The 19789-nt window shown below is 56.2% G+C and overlaps 1 protein-coding gene across 1 annotated transcript in view; it reads left to right on the top strand.

Annotated features, from left to right (window-relative positions):
- The first annotated feature begins 4302 nt into the window (after nucleotides 1-4302).
- Nucleotides 4303-19789, top strand: part of LOC130026608 (polypeptide N-acetylgalactosaminyltransferase 12-like) — a 34082-nt gene continuing 18595 nt past the window's right edge. Inside the window, exons 1-9 of the mRNA XM_056117447.1 lie at nucleotides 4303-4341; nucleotides 4694-4776; nucleotides 5418-5587; nucleotides 6643-6832; nucleotides 8408-8593; nucleotides 11344-11461; nucleotides 13496-13672; nucleotides 14818-14949; nucleotides 16508-16621. Of these exons, the coding sequence (XP_055973422.1) occupies nucleotides 4303-4341; nucleotides 4694-4776; nucleotides 5418-5587; nucleotides 6643-6832; nucleotides 8408-8593; nucleotides 11344-11461; nucleotides 13496-13672; nucleotides 14818-14949; nucleotides 16508-16621 (1209 nt within the window). The remainder of the gene's footprint in view (nucleotides 4342-4693; nucleotides 4777-5417; nucleotides 5588-6642; nucleotides 6833-8407; nucleotides 8594-11343; nucleotides 11462-13495; nucleotides 13673-14817; nucleotides 14950-16507; nucleotides 16622-19789) is intronic.

The raw sequence follows: 19789 nt of genomic DNA on the forward strand, positions 1-19789 counted from the left end.
CCCCCCACTGGATGCCAGGTATCGGGTGGGACCAGAGAGAGGCCCCCCCACCACTGGACCCCAGGGATCGGGGGGGCCGAGATATCCCCCCCCACTAGACCCCAGGGATCACAAGGGTGGAGATGTCCACCCCCCCACTAGGCCCCAGGAAACAGTGGGGAAGAAATGTCCCCCTCCACAAGATCCGAGGGATCAGGATGGCAGATATATCCCCCCAGCCCCCCCACTGGATGCCAGATATCGGGTGGGGCCAGAGAGAGGCCTCCCCACCACTGGACCCCAGGGGTCGGGGGGGCCAGAGATGCCCCCCCACTAGAACCCAGGTATAGGGGGGGCCAGAGATGCCTGCCCCCACCACTAGAGGCCAGGGATCGGGGGCGGCCAGAGAAGCTCCCCCACTAGACGCCAGAGATCGGGGGGGGCAGAGATGCCTCCCCCCAACACTAGACGCCAGGGATCGGGGGGGCCTGAGATGCCTCCCCCCAACTAGACGCCAGGGATCCGGGGGAGCCAGAGAGACCCCCCAACCACGGGACGCCAGGGATCGGGGGGGCCAGAGAGAGAGGCCCCCCCACCACTGGACGCCAGGAATCGGGGGGGGCCAGAGAGAGAGGCACCCCCACCACAGGACACCAGGGATCGGGTGGGGCAGAGAGAGAGGCCCCCCACCACTGGACGCCAGGGATCGGGGGGCCAGAGAGAGAGGCCCCCCCCACCACTGGATGCCAGGGATCGGGGGGGCCAGAGAGAGAGAGAGCCCCCCCCCCACCACTGGACGCAAGGGATCGGGGGGTGGGGGCAGAGAGAGAGAGAGGCCCCCGCCACCACTGGACGACAGGGATCGGGGGGGCCAGATAGAGGCTCCCCCCAACTGGACGCCAGGGATCGGGGGGGTTGAGATGTCCCCCGCACTAGGCCCCAGGGATCAGAAGGGCCGAGATATTCCCCCCCCCCCCCACTAGGCCCCAGGAAACAGTGGGGAAGTAATGTCCCCCTCCACAAGATCCAAGGTATAAGGATGGCAGATATATACCCCCAGCACTAGCAAACAATGATTTGGAGGTCAGAAGTCACAACTCAGCTCTCCCCTCCCCATTGTGGGGTCCTGTTTCTGCGCATGACAGCCCTGAAGCTTGGCCGCTGGTACCATACAGTGACTGGATTCTACACACTCTTTGGGGCTGTTTGGGGACTTTGTATTGCTGGCTGAGAAGAGAGGAAGGAGGAAGGCGGGCTTTCTCCCTGACTGTCACTGTCTGATTTTCACGATTGTTGCAATAAATGGATCTATCCCAGGCCTGTGTGGGTGTGTGTGTCACTGGGCGGGGCAGGTCTGGCCAGTAGTTGACAATTGCTTCTAGATTGTGGGAAGCCTTGGCCATGTCACCATGCCAAGACGCTTCACCTGCCTGCCCCTGTGTGAAGCCTGTCAATGACCCCAGGAGAGTCCACCCCAAGGGTTGAAGGTCTCAATCACGGATGCGTCCCCAGGAGGGAGGGCAGGATGCAGCACCCAGAGCCCTGCCTTCCACTGCAGCACCTCCGTGGCCTCCCCTGCCCCTGGTGCCTGTTTCCCCATTCCCCTCTGCAGTGGCACCAGGGACAGACCCCACTTTGTCCCCTAGTGGCCACATCAGGTTTCTCAGGATGAGGACTTGAAAGTGCTCCTGCAGCAGGTGGGTCCAAGGTGCTGACCCCTCACTCAGGGTCCCTCTCCATGGCACCTGCCCTGGCAGGAAGACAGTGTGTTATCAGTGGAGCAGGATCGGGCTGTGGATGAAACATGTTTCTAGTGTCCCCGAGCTGTACAGAGCTGATCCCTGATAATAGCGTCCCACTTCTGTGTGGACCATCAGGTTACCTAATACAAGTCCCATTGCCACCATCACAGCACGGTCAAACCCCATGAAGTAGAGAACCAGGCCCTGACTCCTCTTTGTTCCTGCACGCCTGGACCTGGTGGGACAGCCTTGGCTGAGTGACACTCTACTGCTGAACAAGAAGTGTGTCCAGATCCATGTGTCAGACCAGATGGCAAAGCCTCAGAAGGAAGAGTCATCCTGTTCCAGTCATTTCCAGGAATTTGGTCAGCCACGCCCCTTCCTGCCAGTCACATTTCTTCTGGGAGTCACACTCCTGGTAAGGCTGGCCAGGGCAGGCACAGGCAGCTCCTGGTTTACCCCTCGGTGCCCAGTTCATAGCACTGCCCCTCTACGTGCACCATGGGCCTGGGGTCGCCCATTCACTCTCACGGTTCTGCACACCTCACACATGTCCTGCACACCCTCTCGCAGCCTCTACTGGGGCTCTGGGCTTAGCTCCCCGTGTCCGGCCTCTGGGTCCCTGGGCTCTGGAAACACCAAGTCCAGGTTTGCCTTGAGGTTTGGGGAGCTGGGAGACTGTGGGGATCAGCAGCTTGACCCCTCTCACCCCTTGAAGTGCGGAGAGCTGTTCTCCCATTGAACGACTGTCTTGGGAGTTTTTCCTCTGAGAATCTTACAGAGTCTCACCCAGACACAGGTGGCACCCAAGAGTTTGCCGGAAGCATCCCAGTGTATTCCATGTGTGCAGGCTCTACCCAGCTATCCCGAAATGGGCATTAGCAGGTGACAGCCTAATTATGTAGGTTGTTTTCAGGCTACCTCGATTCTGCGGAAACAACTTTCATCTAATATACATTGGTGCCTACTGCTCTCAGGTGCTACCACAGTGGTGACTCCAGTTTCTAAGCTCCATTGTTTGAGCGTTCCCGTGAGCCTCTTCCATCCCTGCTCAGGCAAACTGCAGAAATGTCTCCCCCCCTAGACCCGAAGGATCGGGGTGCCAGAGATGTCCACCGCCACTAGACGCCAGGGATCAGGGGGGCCAGAGATGCCCCCCAACTAGACGCCAGGGATGGGGGACAGAGATGTCCCCCCCACCAGAGGACGCCAGGGATCGGGGGGCCAGAGAGGTCCCTCCTACCACTGGACGCCAGGGATCGGGGGGCCGAGATGTGCCCCCCCACTAGATCCAAGGAAACATTGGGGAAGAAATGTCCCCCTCCACAAGGTCAGAGGGATCAGGATGGCAGATATATCCCGCCAGCACTAGCAAACAATGATTTGGAGGTCAGAAGTTACAACTCAGCTCTCCCCTCCCCATTGTGGTGTCCTGTTTCTTCGCATGACAGCCCTGAAGCTTGGCCGCTGGTACCATACAGTGACTGGATTCTACACACTCTTTGGGGCTGTTTGGGGACTTTGTATTGCTGGCTGAGAAGAGAAGAAGGAGGAAGGCGGGCTTTCTCCCTGACTGCTCGGGCAAACTGCTCTCACTCTCTTCCTCGGTGAGAGATTTGGGAACCCCATCTGGGTCGTACAGAGGGACAGAGACATATAAATAAAGTTAAGGAAATAGGAGTAACTTACTGGGGGCGCTCCCGGGCGGACTCTCCGAACCTCAGGTGAGGCAATGGTACACCCGCGCCTGGGTTAGATGAAGGGGGCTTTGAAGTTGTCTTGGTCTGGTCCTAGTCATCTGTTCGTGGGTCAATGGTAAGGAACCTCGAATGAAGCCTGGTGGCTTCCTTTCACCAGGTGGGCCATAAGTCTTGTCTTCCTAACCTGGAACAAGGTGATCTCTGACTCCAGGAATGTTGCTGTCCACTCAGCCGGTTGCCATTTGGTTTTGGTCACCATTTTGTCAGAGCAAACCTCACATTTGATTCTTGTCAAATCTGGTGATTCCTGACCCATCCATCTTGTTCACCTCCTAGAGTGGGTGTCTCAGAGGTCCTGCCTAGTTTTTCGCTTCTGCCTCTTGTTGCCTCCTTGGTTCCCTCCCCTTAGGCTTGGCAGACAGAATCATGGGCTACAGACCAAGCAAAACTCTGAGCTGACAGCTCCCCCTCCTCCAGTGCACTTTTTCTATTCTGGGAAAGGAAGTCCTGAAAAGGATGGAGGCTGAGCAGTCAGCAACTGAGTTCTAGGCACTACCTGGGACAGTTTAGGGGATCATGAATTGGTGGCAGAGGAGAGAGAGGGGAGAGGGCTGAATCAGTCTCCCTGACAGCCACTGTCCTGTTTCCAAGATTGTTTCTACAAATGGATGCATCCCAGCCTGTGTGGGTGTGTGGCATTGGGTGGGGCGGGTCCTGCCAGGGAACGGCTCATGCTTCTTGATGAAGCATGAGCTGTCCTGTGGGGGTCTCCCCATGGATCAGAACCTGACATGACATGCCCATGCCCATGGTGCCTGTTGCGTCTACAGCCCCGCTGCAGTGCCCACCGGGAAGAGCCCCCACCTTGCCCCCAATGCGTCATGGGTGCCAGGCCCCCTAGTGGCAAGATCATGCCTCAGGTAAAGGACCTGCAAACCTCCAGGTATTTCCCAAACCTCTCAAGGACTGGATGGAATTTCTCTGCCCAGAGCCTCACCCCAGTGTGGAACCCTTCAATGCCCACAGGCTCCCCAGACAGCACAAGCACACAGTGACCCTGTGCCGCACCATCAGAGATGGATTTGATTCTCAGCCAGATATACGTTTTCCCGAACCTCCTCTCCCCACAAGGCTGCCCCGTGGTGTCCACCAGAGTCCCTAGCATTCCTGTGCCCCTGCCCCAAGTCTTCCATGAGTCAAACGTGTCTGTGAGGAGACTTGGGGCGTGGGAGGAGGGGATGAGTGGAGCGGACATGAGTTTTTGGTATGCAGGAACGGGAGATGGTCGAAGGGAGCGGCCACCCCAGACAGGTGTTCTCCACACAGGGCTTTTTCCAGGTGGTTCTGGAAGGAGGGTAGGGAGGGTGCCAGGCAGAGGGGGAGAGAGCTGAGTAGAAGCTGGGCAGTGGGGTTGAAGTGGGAGTGGACAGAGGGGAAACCTGCTCAGCCTGAGGATGGCACCGTCTTCCTGTCTTTGGAGCCAGCCTAGGTTTTGGGTGGCACAACTGTGAACGTTGCTGCCCAGCTTAAATACACAACCTCAGACCAGGGAGAGAGCTCAGGGTCAGGGGACCGTGTGAAAAGACCCAAGTGCCTCCCTGGACACTGCCTGCCCCCTGGGCACCATCAAGTTTGGCTCTGGAGGATCCCATCCCGGCCCAGGGATGGCCCTGTAGCATTGGATCTGAGCCAGGTTCATCATTGGCCCATCTGGCCCTGGAGGCCATGTCAACAGTACGACTTCGTGGGTGACCCAGCCTGCCCTTACCAGAGTGACTTCAGGCTTTTTGGGTGTCGTTGTACAATCTTTCTTGGGAGCTACCGAGGCTTCCAGGAGGCTCCAGGGCAAAGCATTTCTAGAAGATGCGACCAAATTCTATGGCAGGTCTCAACCATGATTGATGTTCCCTTCAGAGGTCCTTCGAAGCACCGTGCCAGGCCTGGGATGCCCCGGTGCAGGGTGTTCCCCGTCCCTGAGGCTGTGTTGCTTCTGCAGGTGCAGAGAGCAGAAGTACAATTATGAAGGTCTGCCAACGACGTCAGTGATCATCGCGTTTTATAACGAAGCTTGGTCAACCCTCCTTCGCACCGTTTACAGTGTCCTCGAGACGTCCCCAGACATCCTGCTGGAGGAGGTCATCCTGGTGGATGACTATAGTGATAGAGGTACCCGGCCTCCCCTCTACCCTGCCCTGACCTCCCCTCCCCCCACCCCGCCCTCCCTTGACCCCCATCCTCCCCTCCCCTGCTCTTGCCTCTGAGCTCTGTCTGGTTCTCGCTGTGGACGGGTTCTGATTGAAGGCTGTGCTGGGCTGTTCTCTGTGAGGCTCTAGATAACAGTGATTTAAAGGAGATAACAGGGAACGTCTCCCTCGCAGTTGGGGTATGGCTGTAGACGGCAGGTGTGGGAGCAGGTGTGGGGGACAGGTGTTGGGGATAGATATGGGCTATTGGCATTGGGTAACAGGTGTAGAGGGCAGGTGTTGGGGGTGGGTGTGCGAGAGAGGTCTTGGGGACAGAGGTGGGGGAGAGGTGTTGGGGGCCAACTGTGAGGGAAGGTGTGGGGGCCAGGTGTGGGGGCCAGGGGTGGGTGCAGGGATGAACACTCGCCTTCTTTGGGGTGCTGTCCTCCCTGGGCTGCCCCAGCCTGGCCCCTCCCCTCTCTCTCTCACTCCCACCTGTCCTGAAGGGTGTCCAGGGGACTCGGGCAGCACCTAGTAGGGGTCTCACCTCCCACCCTGCAGAAGAATAGTCACCTGGCCACACCTGGCTGCAGGGGATGCTCAGGACTGTAGTCTCGCTTGTTTGTTCTGGGGCCCGCTGGGCGGTTCTCCGGGCTTGCTCCTGGCCCTGTGCTCAGGGCTCACTCCTGGTGTGCTCAGAGGACCAGGTGGGGCGTTGGGGATCACACATCTTAACCTGGGGAACTGATGTCTTTGGGGTGGTGGCCATGTGCTCGGCTGGAAATTGTGGGAAGAGTATTTGGGGTCATTTAGCGTTGCCCATGACAGCGTTGCCCATGACAGAGTGCAGGGCAGGTGAGCGTGAGGCGATGCTGATAGACCCAGTTGGGCACCAAGTCCTGACAGTCCTGATACCTGGGCGTCTGGGTCCAAGGGGGGGACGTGGGAATGTTGCTGGTGGTTCTAGAGTTCTCCATCCCAGCCTTCCCTTGCCCGGGCAGGGTGGGAGTGAGCCGGCTGCCCCATTCTCCTCCCCAGAGCACCTGAAGGAGCGCCTGGAAGCCGAGCTGGCCCACCTGCCCAAGGTGCGCCTCATCCGCGCCACCAAGAGGGAGGGCCTGGTGCGCGCCCGGTTGCTCGGGGCTTCGGGGGCCAAGGGCGACGTCCTCACCTTCCTGGACTGCCACTGCGAGTGCCACGAGGGCTGGCTGGAGCCGCTGCTGCAGAGGTGCCTGGGCGGTGCCCAGTGGGAACACGGGAGACCCAGCTCCGTGGGCCTCGGGTTCGGCCTGGCTGCCCCGTCCCCCAGTCTCAGGCCACGGCTCCATCCCTGGTCACATGATCAGGGACCCAGGGCTGGGAGCCTCGAGGGCATCAGGCGCTGCTGTACCCACGGCTTGCTGGTACAGGGGAGTTGCTTTTACTGCCGCTGGTCAGGTGCCTGAGTCGAAAAGTGCTGCCGTGGGCAGAGAGGCCAAGAACAGGATGGTGTGGATCTTATCAGATCACAGCTCTAGGCAGCACATTTTGGTCGTCTTTCCTTCATGCTGGGCTGACTTTCCCAGGTCATCCAGTACCTGTGTTGCCTGGGGCTCGTCAAGTCTGATGGGACCCACAGAAATGGTGATTCACAGTAATTTCTCTTATGTATTTATTTATTATTTATTTTTTGCTTTTTTGGGTCGCACCCGGCAATGCACAGGGGGTCACTCCTGGCTCATGCACTCAGGAATTATTCCTGGTGGTGCTCAGGGGATTCTATGGGATGCTGGGAATCAAACCCGGGTCAGCCGCGTGGAAGGCAAAAGCCCTACCCACTGTGTTATGGCTCCAGCCCCTGTATCTTTTTGGGGGCGGAGCTGTGTGTGTGAAGGGGCTTACCCGTGAGTGCTCAGGGCTTACTCTTGGCTCTGCTTAGGGATCACTCCTGGTGGTGTTCAGGGGACCACATGGGGTGCTGGGGATTGAACCAGGGTAGCCACCTGTCGGGCAGGCACCTTCCCTGGGGTCCTGTGTCTCTGGCGTCCACCTTCCTTAGCGTCACTAGGAAACCATGAGCAGAATCATGGACAGGAAGCAGATGGCCCTCGCCTGGGTTATTTTTATCTTCTTACCCCTGTAGTCTTAAACTAGGCTTTTAAGTATCATTGTTTGAAAGGTTTTTAAATGCAGGGGGGAGGGGAACCACTCCAGGCTGCCCTTCCCCCAGACCCACCTTACTCCCTCCACTTCCTCCCTCCTGATGCTGCATCACTGTTGTCGGCCACCCCCAGACTTCTCCAGGTGGGCTGTGCCCCCATGTGGCGTGGACAAGGATGCGGGGCAGTTCAGGGTCTGCGCAGCTGGCCTCTGGAAGCACACGCACCCACTGTCTCCTCTCCCAGGTGTGGGTGTCCATCATCCGGCCCCCAGCCTCACCCTGCTGCTCTCTGCCCTCCCCATCCCTGTCCTCACCCACTCTGGCTCCCTTCATGGCTTCTTTCTCTTCCCCAGCTTCAAAGAGGGTCCCGGCAGCTGGACTCCCAGGGGCCCAGGCCAGTGCCAGGGGCTGAGAGCAGAGCCATCATCGTGTCTCGCTCTCCTTCTGAATCCCAGGCTGGAGGGTGGCATTGGGGACCGATGCCATGCAGGGTCCAGAAGCAGGAGACCTGAGGGCACACACTGGCCCTCAGTGGAGTGGGAGCGAGCACGGCTTGGAAGGGGGGGGCGTTCCTGGCCACCCCGTCTCTGGCCATATCTGGGGTGTGTGTGTGTGTGTGTGTGTGTGTGTGTGTGTGTGTGTGTGTGTGTGTGGTCACTGCAGGATCGGGGAGGAGGAGACGGCGGTGGTGTGCCCCGTGTTGGACGTGATTGACTGGAACACTTTTGAGTACCTGGGCAACTCCGGAGAGCCTCAGATCGGTGGCTTTGACTGGCGGCTGGTGTTCACGTGGCACGTGGTCCCTGAGCGGGAGCGGAAGCAGATGCGGTCCCCCATCGATGTCATCAGGTCAGGACTGGCTGGGAGCGTAACCCCCCGCCCCAACTGCAGCAGACGCCTCGGGGGAGGGCAGGGATGCTTCGCTGGGGCCCCACCTGGTTTTGTTCTAAAGCATCTGCTGATTATTTTTTTACTCTGCACCCACCCTGCTCTAAGTGTGGGGTTCATATTCATTGGCCTATTTTGTTTATTTAAAAACAAAGGTGAGGGGGCTGGAGAGAGAGTTCAGTGGGTAGGGGCGCTTGCCTTGCAGGGGTTTGTCCTGGGTTCGATCCCCCAGGCACCCTGTTATGGTTTCCCGAGCACCACCAGGAGTGATTCCTGAGTGCAGAGCCAGAAGTTGCCCCCGAGCATTGCCGGGTGTGGTCCCAAAGCCAAAGCCAAAACAAGATAAATAAAAATAGGGTGAAGTATGTATCCTAAAATGTACTGCTCTGACCGTTCTTAAATATATAACTTGGGAGACTCAAGCGCGCTTTTCCCTCGACCTCGCAGAATCTCTCCAACCGTCAGGCGGTGTGTGTCAACCCCAGCCCCTAACGGCTCCATGGCCTCTAACACACCCCCAGAAAAACTTTCCCCCTTCCAGACGCCTCACGCGAATGAGGCCACCACGCTTTGTCCCTTCGCGTTTGCCTTCTTGCCGGTCCCGAGATGTTTGCCTTGGGAACCCATAATTCTGCCTTGTGTCAACGTGGCCGGTTTTGTTGGCCCCTTCACCTCCGGTGGGTGTGTCCGCCGTCCAGGAGTTGTGTGCCATGCCCCGGGGAGGACTGATATCACAGGTGCCCTGCCCCCTGGACTGGTGCCAGTCTCCAGGGCCCGAGGTGGCTGGCTGCCACTTCCGGCTGTCCAGGTGGGCGTGGGGTTCTGGGTCAGGTGGTGACTCCATGGTGACGACTCTGAGCACTTAGTGGCAGGCCTCTGTGGGACTGAAGCCAGTTAGGGGATGGGTGAGGGCGCAGGGTGAGGGCAGCCGAGAGCCAGCGTTGGTCAGTGGGTGAGCCTGGGTCTGAGCCCGGCTGCTCGCGTTCTGTTTCATTTGTTTGGCTTAGTTTTCGGGCCACACTTGCTGAGGCTCGGGGTTACTCCTGGCTCTGCACTCAGGAATTACTCCTGGTGCCTCGTGGTGAGGGAGCTGGTGGGCACAGGATGGGGTGCAGGGACCAGGCATGTGTTAGGAGGCTCTGCAGACTTCCCCGTCAGAAATGCGGGCGCAGGAGAAGACGGAGGCTGAGACTGGGGGGTGGGGGGACCTCCGGGGCGGTGGGGGGATTTGGAGAAGCTGATTGACATCTGGGAAAAAAAGACGGATTGAGGGTGACACCCGGATTGCTGAGTGGCCACTGGGGGGCCGCTGGCATTGCCCCTCACACAGCAGATTTAGAGACTGAGGCAGAGGAGGAGGGATCATGTGTCAGGTCACAGATGCAGCCTGTGATGTCGAGACATACTCCCTCCCCCCCCCCCACCCCTCCCCCAGTGCACACATATGAAGACATGTGCACACACCCACACACATGCACACATGCAGCAGCTTCATGGCCAGTTGCCTGCCCCCTCCCAGATCTCAGTTTTTGGTTGTTTTTTTTTTTTAATGTAGGAGTACTGCTATTTATTCAGCCACTGATTAGCTGATTGAATTGTGCATGAACTCCACACATCATCTCAGCTTTCTTGCATGTTTCAGTCACCCTGTTCCCTAGACATATACCCTAAAGCCATGTGAAAGTGCTCTCATGCTGGCACCCCTCCCTCCCTCCCTCCCTTTTTCCTCCTTCCCTCCCCCACTCCTTCCTTCCTTCCTTCCTTCCTTCCTTCCTTCCTTCCTTCCCTCCCTCATTCTTTCCCTCCTTCCTTCCTTCCCTTCCTCCCTTCCTCCTTCCCTCCCTCCCTCCCTCCCTCCCTCCGTTTTCCCTCCTTCCTTCCTTCCTTCCTTCCTTCCTTCCTTCCTTCCTTCCTTCCTTCCTTCCTCCATCTCTCTCTCCCTCCCTCTCCCTCTGCCTCCCTCCTTCTCTTCTTCCCTCCTTCTCTCCCTCCCTTTTCTCTCTCTTCTCTCCCTTCCTTGGTCTTCCCTCCCTCCTCTTCTTCCATCCCCCACCAAGGAGTCCCACTGGCCTTTCCCCTTGTACTCTGAGCCTGTAGTGCTGGGTGGGTCCCCCAGTGCCACCGCAAGGACCCGGCTGCCACCAGTTTCCCACACCCACATCTGCACTCTGGGGTGCTTCCCTTCCAGCTTTCGACCTGAGCCACCTCTGGGGGCCGGGGAAGACGCCAGAATCAAGGGCTTCAGGGAAATGTGCTAGAATCATCTTTCATGGCCTCCAGCAGCCCCCAGCTGCATCTGTGAGCGCCTGGGCTCTGCTGTGAGACCACCACCACAGCCCACCCCGCCACCCTCCCAGCCATGTGCTCTCTCCGCCCTCTCTCCGGGTCCATCTGCAGCTGCCGGGGTCCTCTCATGCTTAGACTTTGCCCATGCTGAGGCCTTCCCAGCACCGTTCATTCCTCTGTACTGGACACGCCCCGGGCCTGTACCCTCTCTGCCCTGGAAACAGCTGTCCCTGCCCTTGACCCCTCGAGAGCACACGCATCACACGCAGTTCTCTGATTATTTGGAGGGGTCTGGGAGCTTCCTGAGCTAGGACTCCCAGCAGAGCCCCCCCACCACCAGTGCTCCCAGACTGATGAAGGCAGATCAGGCCTGGGTAAGGGTTCCTGCGGCCGGCACTGAGACGCATGTGTTGCAACTCTTCCAGCTCCCCGACAATGGCTGGTGGGCTGTTTGCTGTGAGTAAGAAATATTTTCAGTATCTGGGGTCTTATGATACAGGAATGGAAGTTTGGGGCGGAGAAAACCTCGAATTCTCCTTTCGGGTCTGTCTCTCTTTCTGTAGCCGTGCTTGTCTGTCTGTCTGTCTCTCTCTCTCTCTCTCTCTCTCTCTCTCTCTCTCTCTCTCTCTCTCTCTCTCTTTCTCTCTCTCTCTCTCTCTCTCTCTCTCTCTCTCTCTCTCTCTCTCTCTCTCTCTCTCTCTCTCCATGCCTCTGTCTCTCTGGATTTCATGAAAACCTGTTGGGCTTTACCCCGCCTTGGCCTTTTGTCCAGTGTCCTGAGAGTGGACACGTGGACAGCCTATATATGTGCTTCTCTCATCTGACCTTCTCACAGAACGTGCTTTTAACTAGAAAAGCAGGAGGCAGGGAAGGAACCTCCTAGGTCCCCTGGTTCTTTTCTTCCCCTCTGCTGCCCTGGGCCGAGGTTGGCCCCAGACACAGCATCCTGCCTCCTGGTCCACCTTTGGTCGCCAGGCTTGCTGAGCTCTTTAGGAAGTCGCCTCTGTATGTATGTAGCAGGGTGACTTTCAGAGTCTGACACCGAGAAGGATTCTCGGGAGAGTTTGTTAAAGGGGTCAGGTTCAGTGGCTGGACGTGCAGGCCGGAGCAAGAGTCACATTCTAAACGAGTGAACCCCCTGAGGCCGCCCTCTGCCCTCAGAATCCCCGAGGGACAGTTCTGTGAGAACCCCCGCCATTTCCGTGGGATTCCCAATGAACTTGTGTCTGGCATATTACATTTCAAGACCATATGCCATTGGTCATGCTTTTTGATGATGTTAAAAATTTCTGTTTAATTTTTTTTTTTCGGCTTTTTGTGTCACACCCTGCGATGCTCAGGAGTTTCTCCTGGCTCTGTGCTCAGAAATTACTCCTGGCGGTGCTTGGGGGACCATATGGGATGCTGGGAATCAAACTTGGGTCAGCCGCGTGCAAGGCAAACGCCCTACCCACTGTGCTATCGCTCCAGCCCCTCTGTTTAATTTTTGTGAGAAATTTTTTCATCTTTTCTGCTTGCTTGTTTTGTTTTGGGGCCACACACAGTGGTGCTCAGGGGTTATACCGGGCTCTACCCTCAGAGATGACTCCTATCTGTGCTCGGGGGACCATGTGGGATGCCGTGGATTGAACCTGGGTTGGCCCCATGCCAGGCAGTATGCTCTTCTCGCTGTACTAGTGTTCTGGCCCCTGAAATTTTTTTTTTTAAGTAATAGAACATCCCAGCTTTGCATAAAGAGTGAACCAAATAGAAATTTTATCTTCCACGCAGGGCTTTCCTTCTCCCATCGTAAGGTACTGTCCTTTTGGGTCTTTTTTTTTTTCAAAAAAAATTTTCTTTTTGAATTTGGTTGAAACCCAAACTCAGGGCTCACTCCTGGCGGTGCTCAGGGGACGGTCGGAGCTGCCAGAATCTGAACCTGGGTCAGGTACATGCAAGGCAGGTGCCCAACCCCATTGTACTGTGTCTCCAGCGCTTCAGCTGCTTTTCTGGATGGTTCATCCTGGGGGCCAGTGGTGGGGTGTGGTGGTTCACACCCCTCTGCCCTTGCATGAGTCTACCTCGTTGGGTTTTGAGGTGCGCTTTTAATGGTCTTTCTGCCTCTCCTCCAGGTGCCAGGCTGCTCTTCCTGTGTCTGGCAGTTCCTCTTTCCCCCTTCCCAACTTCTCTCCTTCCTAGCTGCTTTCCTCTCTTCTCTGGCTAGGAGATCAGGTAATCCGCCCATGTGGACTGTCACCCACCCACGGGCTCCTGGCCGGGCCCACTCTGGGCCCTGTGAGCCCCGCGCATGAGCAAGCAGTGCATGGGCTTGTGGTCTTGGTTCTGGTGGCTAGACCTTGGGGCCGCTCCCTTGTTCTTTGGCTGCGTTCTGGAGCCCGCGTGTGCATGGGGGTGGGTGAGGCGGGGATGGGCGGTGGGGTGAGGAGTGGGGTGGGGGGGGTCGCCTGTTTCATGCCCTGGAGGGTGCGGTCTCGGCAGTGTCTCTTTGGGTGATGCTTGGTGCCCGGCCTCTGTCCTCAAGGGACAGCCGTGCCGATGGACCCGCTCCCCTCACCCAGCCACTCCGCTGCCCTGCAGATCTGGCAGTGCGGTGGGACCCTGGAGACGCACCCCTGCTCACACGTCGGCCACGTCTTCCCCAAGCAAGCTCCCTACTCACGCAAAAAGGCTCTGGCCAACAGTGTCCGCGCTGCCGAAGTGTGGCTGGATGAGTTCAAGGAGCTCTTCTACCACCGCAACCCCCACGCACGCCTGGTGAGCTCCTCCCGCCCGCCCCGTCTGCCTTCACCCCTGCAGGCCTCCTCAGAACCAACCCCCCCCTTCCTCCACCCTCCTCCCTCCACCCTCCATGCCCGCACATCCACTTCCGGAGGCAGAAGCTGCGGTGGGCCTTAGTGAGGCCAGTGGGGGACTGCTTGATTCCTCCATGGTTGTGATGACCCTCTGCTGATGTCTCTTGATGCCCACCCGGCCTTGAGAATCACACCCAGCAGCTCATGCTGCCCACCCCAGGTTGGGGGACCCTGAGCTTGTTGCTTCTAGGAAAATCAGGGCTGGGTTTCGGCTACCTCCAGCCACTGCATGTTCTTCAGATCGTGGGTATTTCTGTCGTGGAGGGGAGGTCAGGCCCCATGCCATGGTCGCCAGGGCCTCTTCCAGGCTCTGCACTCAGGGATCATGCCTGGTGATTTTTTTCTGGGAACCAAATGAGGTGGCAGGGACCAGGGCAGGGTGGCCACCTGCCAGGCAAGTGCCCTGCCCTTTGCACGAGCTCTCTGGTTCCCTTTTACTTTTGACCCCCACCTGGAGGTGCTTGGGGTCTACCCTTGACTCAGTGCTGGGGGTTCCCTGCCGTGCTGGGACTCGGACCTGGGCCTCCTGTATATGCTCTTGACCATTGAGCTATCTCTTCAACACAGAGTATGTATGTGTGTGTGTGTGTGTGTGTGTGTGTGTGTGTGTGTGGTGCCGGGGATGGGTCATGCATATGTGTGCTAACTCATCTCATCCCAGCCCCGTCTTTTGGCTTTGCATGGCTGTCTACCTCAGCCAGCCTTCCTCAATCTGTCCCATTGAAGAAGTGCTTTGTGTCCAGGGATGCCCACAGGGCTGGGGGTTTGGGGCTCCCGTCATGTCCTAGGTGCTTCATGACCATCGAGGTGCACTGGGTTTCCCCAGGCTGGAGCTGGGCAACGCGGAACCCTGTATGTGTGTGTGTGCGCGCACATGTGTGTGTGTGTGGGGGGGGGTGGTACCCCGGCTGCCACAGCTCTCTCCCTAGGCACCCACCCACACCTGCACAGCTGGGGCTTGGGGGCATCGTCACGCCCCAGGACTGGGGTGGGGTGGAGTGGGGGACTGTGGAGGACCGTCAGGCTGACCGCATGGACCCCCCTCAGGAGTCCTTTGGAGACGTGACCGAGAGGCAGCAGCTCCGTGAGAAGCTCAAGGGTAAGGACTTCAGGTGGTTCCTGGAGAACGTGTATCCTGAGCTGCACGTGCCCGAGGACCGGCCCGGCTGCTTTGGGATGGTGAGAGGGCTGCGCCCGGCAGGGATGCCGGCAGGGTCCCCACCCCCTGCATGGGGCAGGTCCTCGATGGGGTCCCTTGGGCTCCCCAGCCCCGGCCCTCCCCTGTTGTATCCCCTGGCTCTTCCCCTCCCCCGGCTGGGTTTGGCTCTCAGTTCGCTCACGTGGGAGCATGTGAACGAGAGTCAGGTTCTGCCTGTGATTTTGTGCATGAGGAGACTGAGGCTTGCCTGGACTCTCCACACCACCTCTACCCATCACATCACTTCACACTCGAGTCTCAGTGTCTGGGCCAGTTAGTCATTCCCACCGCAGGGGTCCTTGGGGACCGGGGGGGGGGGTAGAGGAGGATGGGGCAGGAAAAGGAGAGTCACTTCTGTTGTTCACCAAAAGAAAGAGAAAAGAATTCTTTGGGGGGGGGCAGAGAGATAGTCCCGGGGTTAAGGTTAAGCTTTGCCCTCTGTGTGGCCAACCCTAGTTTGATCCCCGGTGCCAGACGTGGTCCCCTGAACACCGTCAGGAGTGGCCCTTGAGTACCTCGAAGTATGGCCTAAACACCCGTTCCGCTCCCCCCCAAACCCATGCACACAAATGGGAAGTATTTGGGCTGTGGGGGTTGGGGTTGGGCTTCACCCGGTGGTGCTCAGTGGTGACTCATGATGGTGCTGGCATCAGACTGGGGCTTGGTTGCCTGCCTGGCAAGTGCCCTCACCCCCCAGACCCTCTCCGGCCCCAGTGCCATTCACTCTGGAGAGAAATCACGCCAAGGTAGAGACTCCCCTCTCCTGGGCTGCACGGCTGGGCGACGCTGCTTCCCCCATTCTGGAAGCCCTTTGTCAGCGCCCAGTGGGCTCTGAATACGTTCAAATCCTTGGCCACTGTGAAGTGTCCAGGTCTCCCGAGGTGCTGAGAGGATCAGGAGGCCGCCGTGGGCTGCCTGCCCCAGGGAGTGTGTCACTCTTGCTCGCCCTGCCTCTGTCTCCTGCATCCCCACCCCATCCCGTCCCACTGCATTTCTCTTTTGTCCAAGTGCAGCCCTGGAGGGGATGATGGGGCATGATGCTCTTCAGGCCTTTGCACGTGACCAAACTGGGCACTATCCCCAGCACCCCATAGGATTCCCCACCAAGCACCACCAGGTGTGATCTCTGAGCACAGAGCCAGAAGTAAGCCCTGAGCATTGCTAGATGTGATACTCCCCTCCTTCAATCCCCCCCAAAAAATCCAAAATGAATAAATTAAGGAAGCTCTTATTTATTTATTTTTTTACTTTTGGTGTGGGGTCCATGCCTGGCGGTGCTCAGGGATTTACTCCTGGCTCTGTGCTCAGGGATCACTCTTGGCGGTGCTCAGGAGGTTCTGTGGGTTGCTGGGGTTTGTCCATGTGCAAGGCCAGCCATCTGACCTTCTGTACTATCGCTCAGGTCCCAGAAGCTCTTACTTTTGGGCCTGGCTCTTGTGCCGGGCCCTCCTCACTCGCTGTTTCTCCTCCCGCAGCATCCTGGGTTGACTCAGTTGTGTGTAAACCTGAACTGGAAACTCCCGTTATGTTTCTTGGTAGCTCCACAATAAAGGATTGCAAGGACTCTGCTTTGACTATAATCCTCCTGATGAAAACCAGATTGTGGGGCACCAGGTCATTTTGTACACCTGTCATGGCCTGGGCCAGAACCAGGTAGGTGACGCTTCTCTCTGGAAAAAGGCAGCAGGGGCCCCTAGGTTCAAGGTCTTGGGAGCCTCTTAAAGAGGAAAATTGGGGAAGATCTATGTGTGTTGTTGTTTTTTAATTTTAATTTTTTTTTGTTGAATCACTGTGGTATACAGTTACAGGGCTTTCATGATTGAGTTTCAGTCATACAATGATCAGACACCCATCCCTCCACCAGTGCTCATTTTCCACCACCAATGTTCCCAGTGTCCCTCCTGCCACCCCCATCCCCTGCCTCTACGGCAGACAATTTCTTTCTTACTCTCTCTCTACTTTTGGGCATTATGGTTTGCAATACAGATACTGAGAGGTCATTATGTTTGGTCCTTTATCTACTTTCAGCACCTCTATGTGTGTTTTTTAAAAAGTGAATATTTGACCTCCTCAATTTGTAAAGGTAATAGAGACTCATTGTAAAATATTTGAGAACTAGAAAGTGAAGCAAGTGTGCCCGAGAGGACCTGGAGAAACCGCCTTAGGATGAAGGTGAGTTTCTTGTCCCTCTTTCCTCTATGCACAGACTCTGGATTCTGTGTTTTAACTTAATCACTTAATCACTTAACTTCCCGTTAGTCGTCGATTTGCTCGAGCAGGCGCCAGTAACGTCTCCATTTGTCCCTGTCGCGTGCTAGTGTAGCCCAATGGCATCTGTTCGCTCCAGGAACATGAAGGGCTTCAAACCGATTGTTCATGATCTTGACGAAGAAGTCTGACCATCTGGTAGGTGGGCGGCCACGCGGTCTTTTGACATCCTGTGGAATCCAGTCGGTAACAGCTCTAGTCCAGTGGTCGTCTTTAAACCTCATTACGTGACCAGCCCATCTGATTTTTGACACCTTGGCAAATGAGACAGTGTCCCTGATTCTTGATCGTCGACGGATGTCGGAACTCCGGATTCTTTCTCTCATTTGAGTGAAACGTGATATTCCAAGCATAGCTCTTTCTATTCTTCTTTGAGAGACCTGAATAGAGTTCTCATCCTGTTTGCGTAGGGCCCAGGTCTCTGAGGCATATGTTAATGCAGGAAGAACAGTGGAATCAAAGAGATGTGCCCAGAGTGGAGGTTCTTCATCCTCTTAGCTATTTCTTCGACGTTCTTGAAGGCGTTCCAAGCCGCTCTCTTCCTCCTGCGCAGCTCAGGTGCCAGATCATTTGTCATGTTGATCTCTCGACCTAGGTACACATAGCTGTTGCATTCGGAGATGGTCGTTCCATTGAGAGCGATGAGGGCATCAGGTACGAGGCTGTTTCTCATAAACATTGTCTTCGTAAGATTCAGCTGTAGTCCTACCTTTCCACACTCACGGTCAAAGTCAGCCAGCATTTGTGCTGCTTGGCTGATGTTTGGTGTTACTAAAACAATGTCATCAGCAAAGCGGAGGTGGTGTAGTTGCCGACCATCTATCTTCACTCCCATTCCTTCCCATTCCAGTCGTCGCATGATGTTCTCGAGGGTGGCACTGAAGAGTTTCGGTGAAATGGTATCACCCTGCCGCACCCCTCTCTTGACATCAACGATCACTTCTTTGTAGAATGGTGAGATCCTGGTAGTGAATCCGCAATACAGCTCATGGAGGATCCTGATGTATTGGGCTTGAATGCCCTGATTGGCTAGGGCTTCAATGACTGCTTCCGTCTCAACAGAATCAAAGGTCTTCTTTAAATCAATGAACGTTAAACAAAGCGGCATCTTGAACTCCCGAGAAACCTCAATGAGCTTGGTTATCGTGTGGATATGGTCGATGGTGCTGAATCCTTTGCGGAACCCGGCTTGCTCGCATGGTTGTCCTTCATCTAGTGTTCTGCCAATCCTATTTAGGATGACTCGAGTGAACAACTTGTAGATGACAGACAATAGGCAGATCGGGCGATAGTTGCCAATGTCATGGATGTCTCCCTTCTTGAACAGTAGTACGGTCCTGCTGGTTTTCCATTGGGATGGAACCTTGCATTCAGACAGGTAGCAAGTGAAGAGCCGAGCCAGTGTATTGATGAGTACTGACGGCAGGTTTTTCAGGTGTTCAGGTCTGACCTTGTCTGGGCCGGGTGCTGTTTGTTTCTTTACCGACGAAATGGTGTGTCGGATTTCGGAAGGGAGAACATTGGGAACGACATATCCATCCTGTAGAATTTGGTATGTTGGCAAGTGGACATGGCTGTCGAAGAGATTTGAGTAGAAGTCATAGATAATCTTCTCCATTGCCGTTTTGGAGGATGTGATGGATCCATCAGGACATTGGAGGGCAGTCATCTTGGTCTTGTAGTTGGCGAAGGACAGGCGGGCGTTATGAATACTTTTCCCGGCTTCTGCCGCATCTCCCAGTACTTCTGCTTTCTCTTTGAGGTCTTCCTTGATTGCATCTCTGCACTGCTTTGGGAGCTTGGACGTTAGCTTGCGGTTGCCTGAGGCACGCGCCAAACCACGCTGGCGAATTAGCTCAAGAGTTTTTGAAGATAGGTGATTTTTTGTGGCTATCTCTCTCTTGGCGTTCCTCGCACATTCATGGAGGTGCTGAACCAGTCGATCGTATTCCTCGTCAATGTTGTCAACAATGGCATCTTCCCATGTTGCCGCAATAGTACCAAAGAGTTCCCAGTTGGTGGTCATTCTGGGAGTTCTCTTTTTGAACTTTGCAGCCCTTTCTCCCCGCTCTGTGAAGTAGAATTTTGCACGAAGGAGACGGTGGTCCAATCCCGTTCGAAATTTTGGGACAACAGCGACATCAGTCAGGCAAAACCGTCGATTGAATATGATGTGGTCTATTTCCTTGTGGAATCGTCCACCGGGAGACTCCCATGTCCATCGTTTAGATTCTGCCTTCTGGAACTGTGAGTTACCATGAATGGTCTTGGTCGACATGATGAACTCAGACAGTCTCTCACCCTGTTCGTTCCATTCTAGGCCATGGGTCCCGATGTGAAGTTCTTCAGCTGATCTTCTCGGTCCTATCTTGGCATTAAAATCACCCACAATGATCTTGTAGAAGGTGTGGTCTTCTTTATAGAACTTCTCTAGCTCCATGTAGAACTTCTCGATTTCTCTTTCATCATAATGAGATGTTGGTGCATAGACAACAAAGATAGAAACTGCAGGCAGTGAGCCACATCATTCAAATGTAAACGTCCAATTCTGGT

Source organism: Sorex fumeus, unplaced genomic scaffold, assembly GCF_029834395.1.
Source record: "Sorex fumeus unplaced genomic scaffold, SorFum_2.1 ptg000034l, whole genome shotgun sequence".
Classification (NCBI taxonomy): domain Eukaryota; kingdom Metazoa; phylum Chordata; class Mammalia; order Eulipotyphla; family Soricidae; genus Sorex; species Sorex fumeus.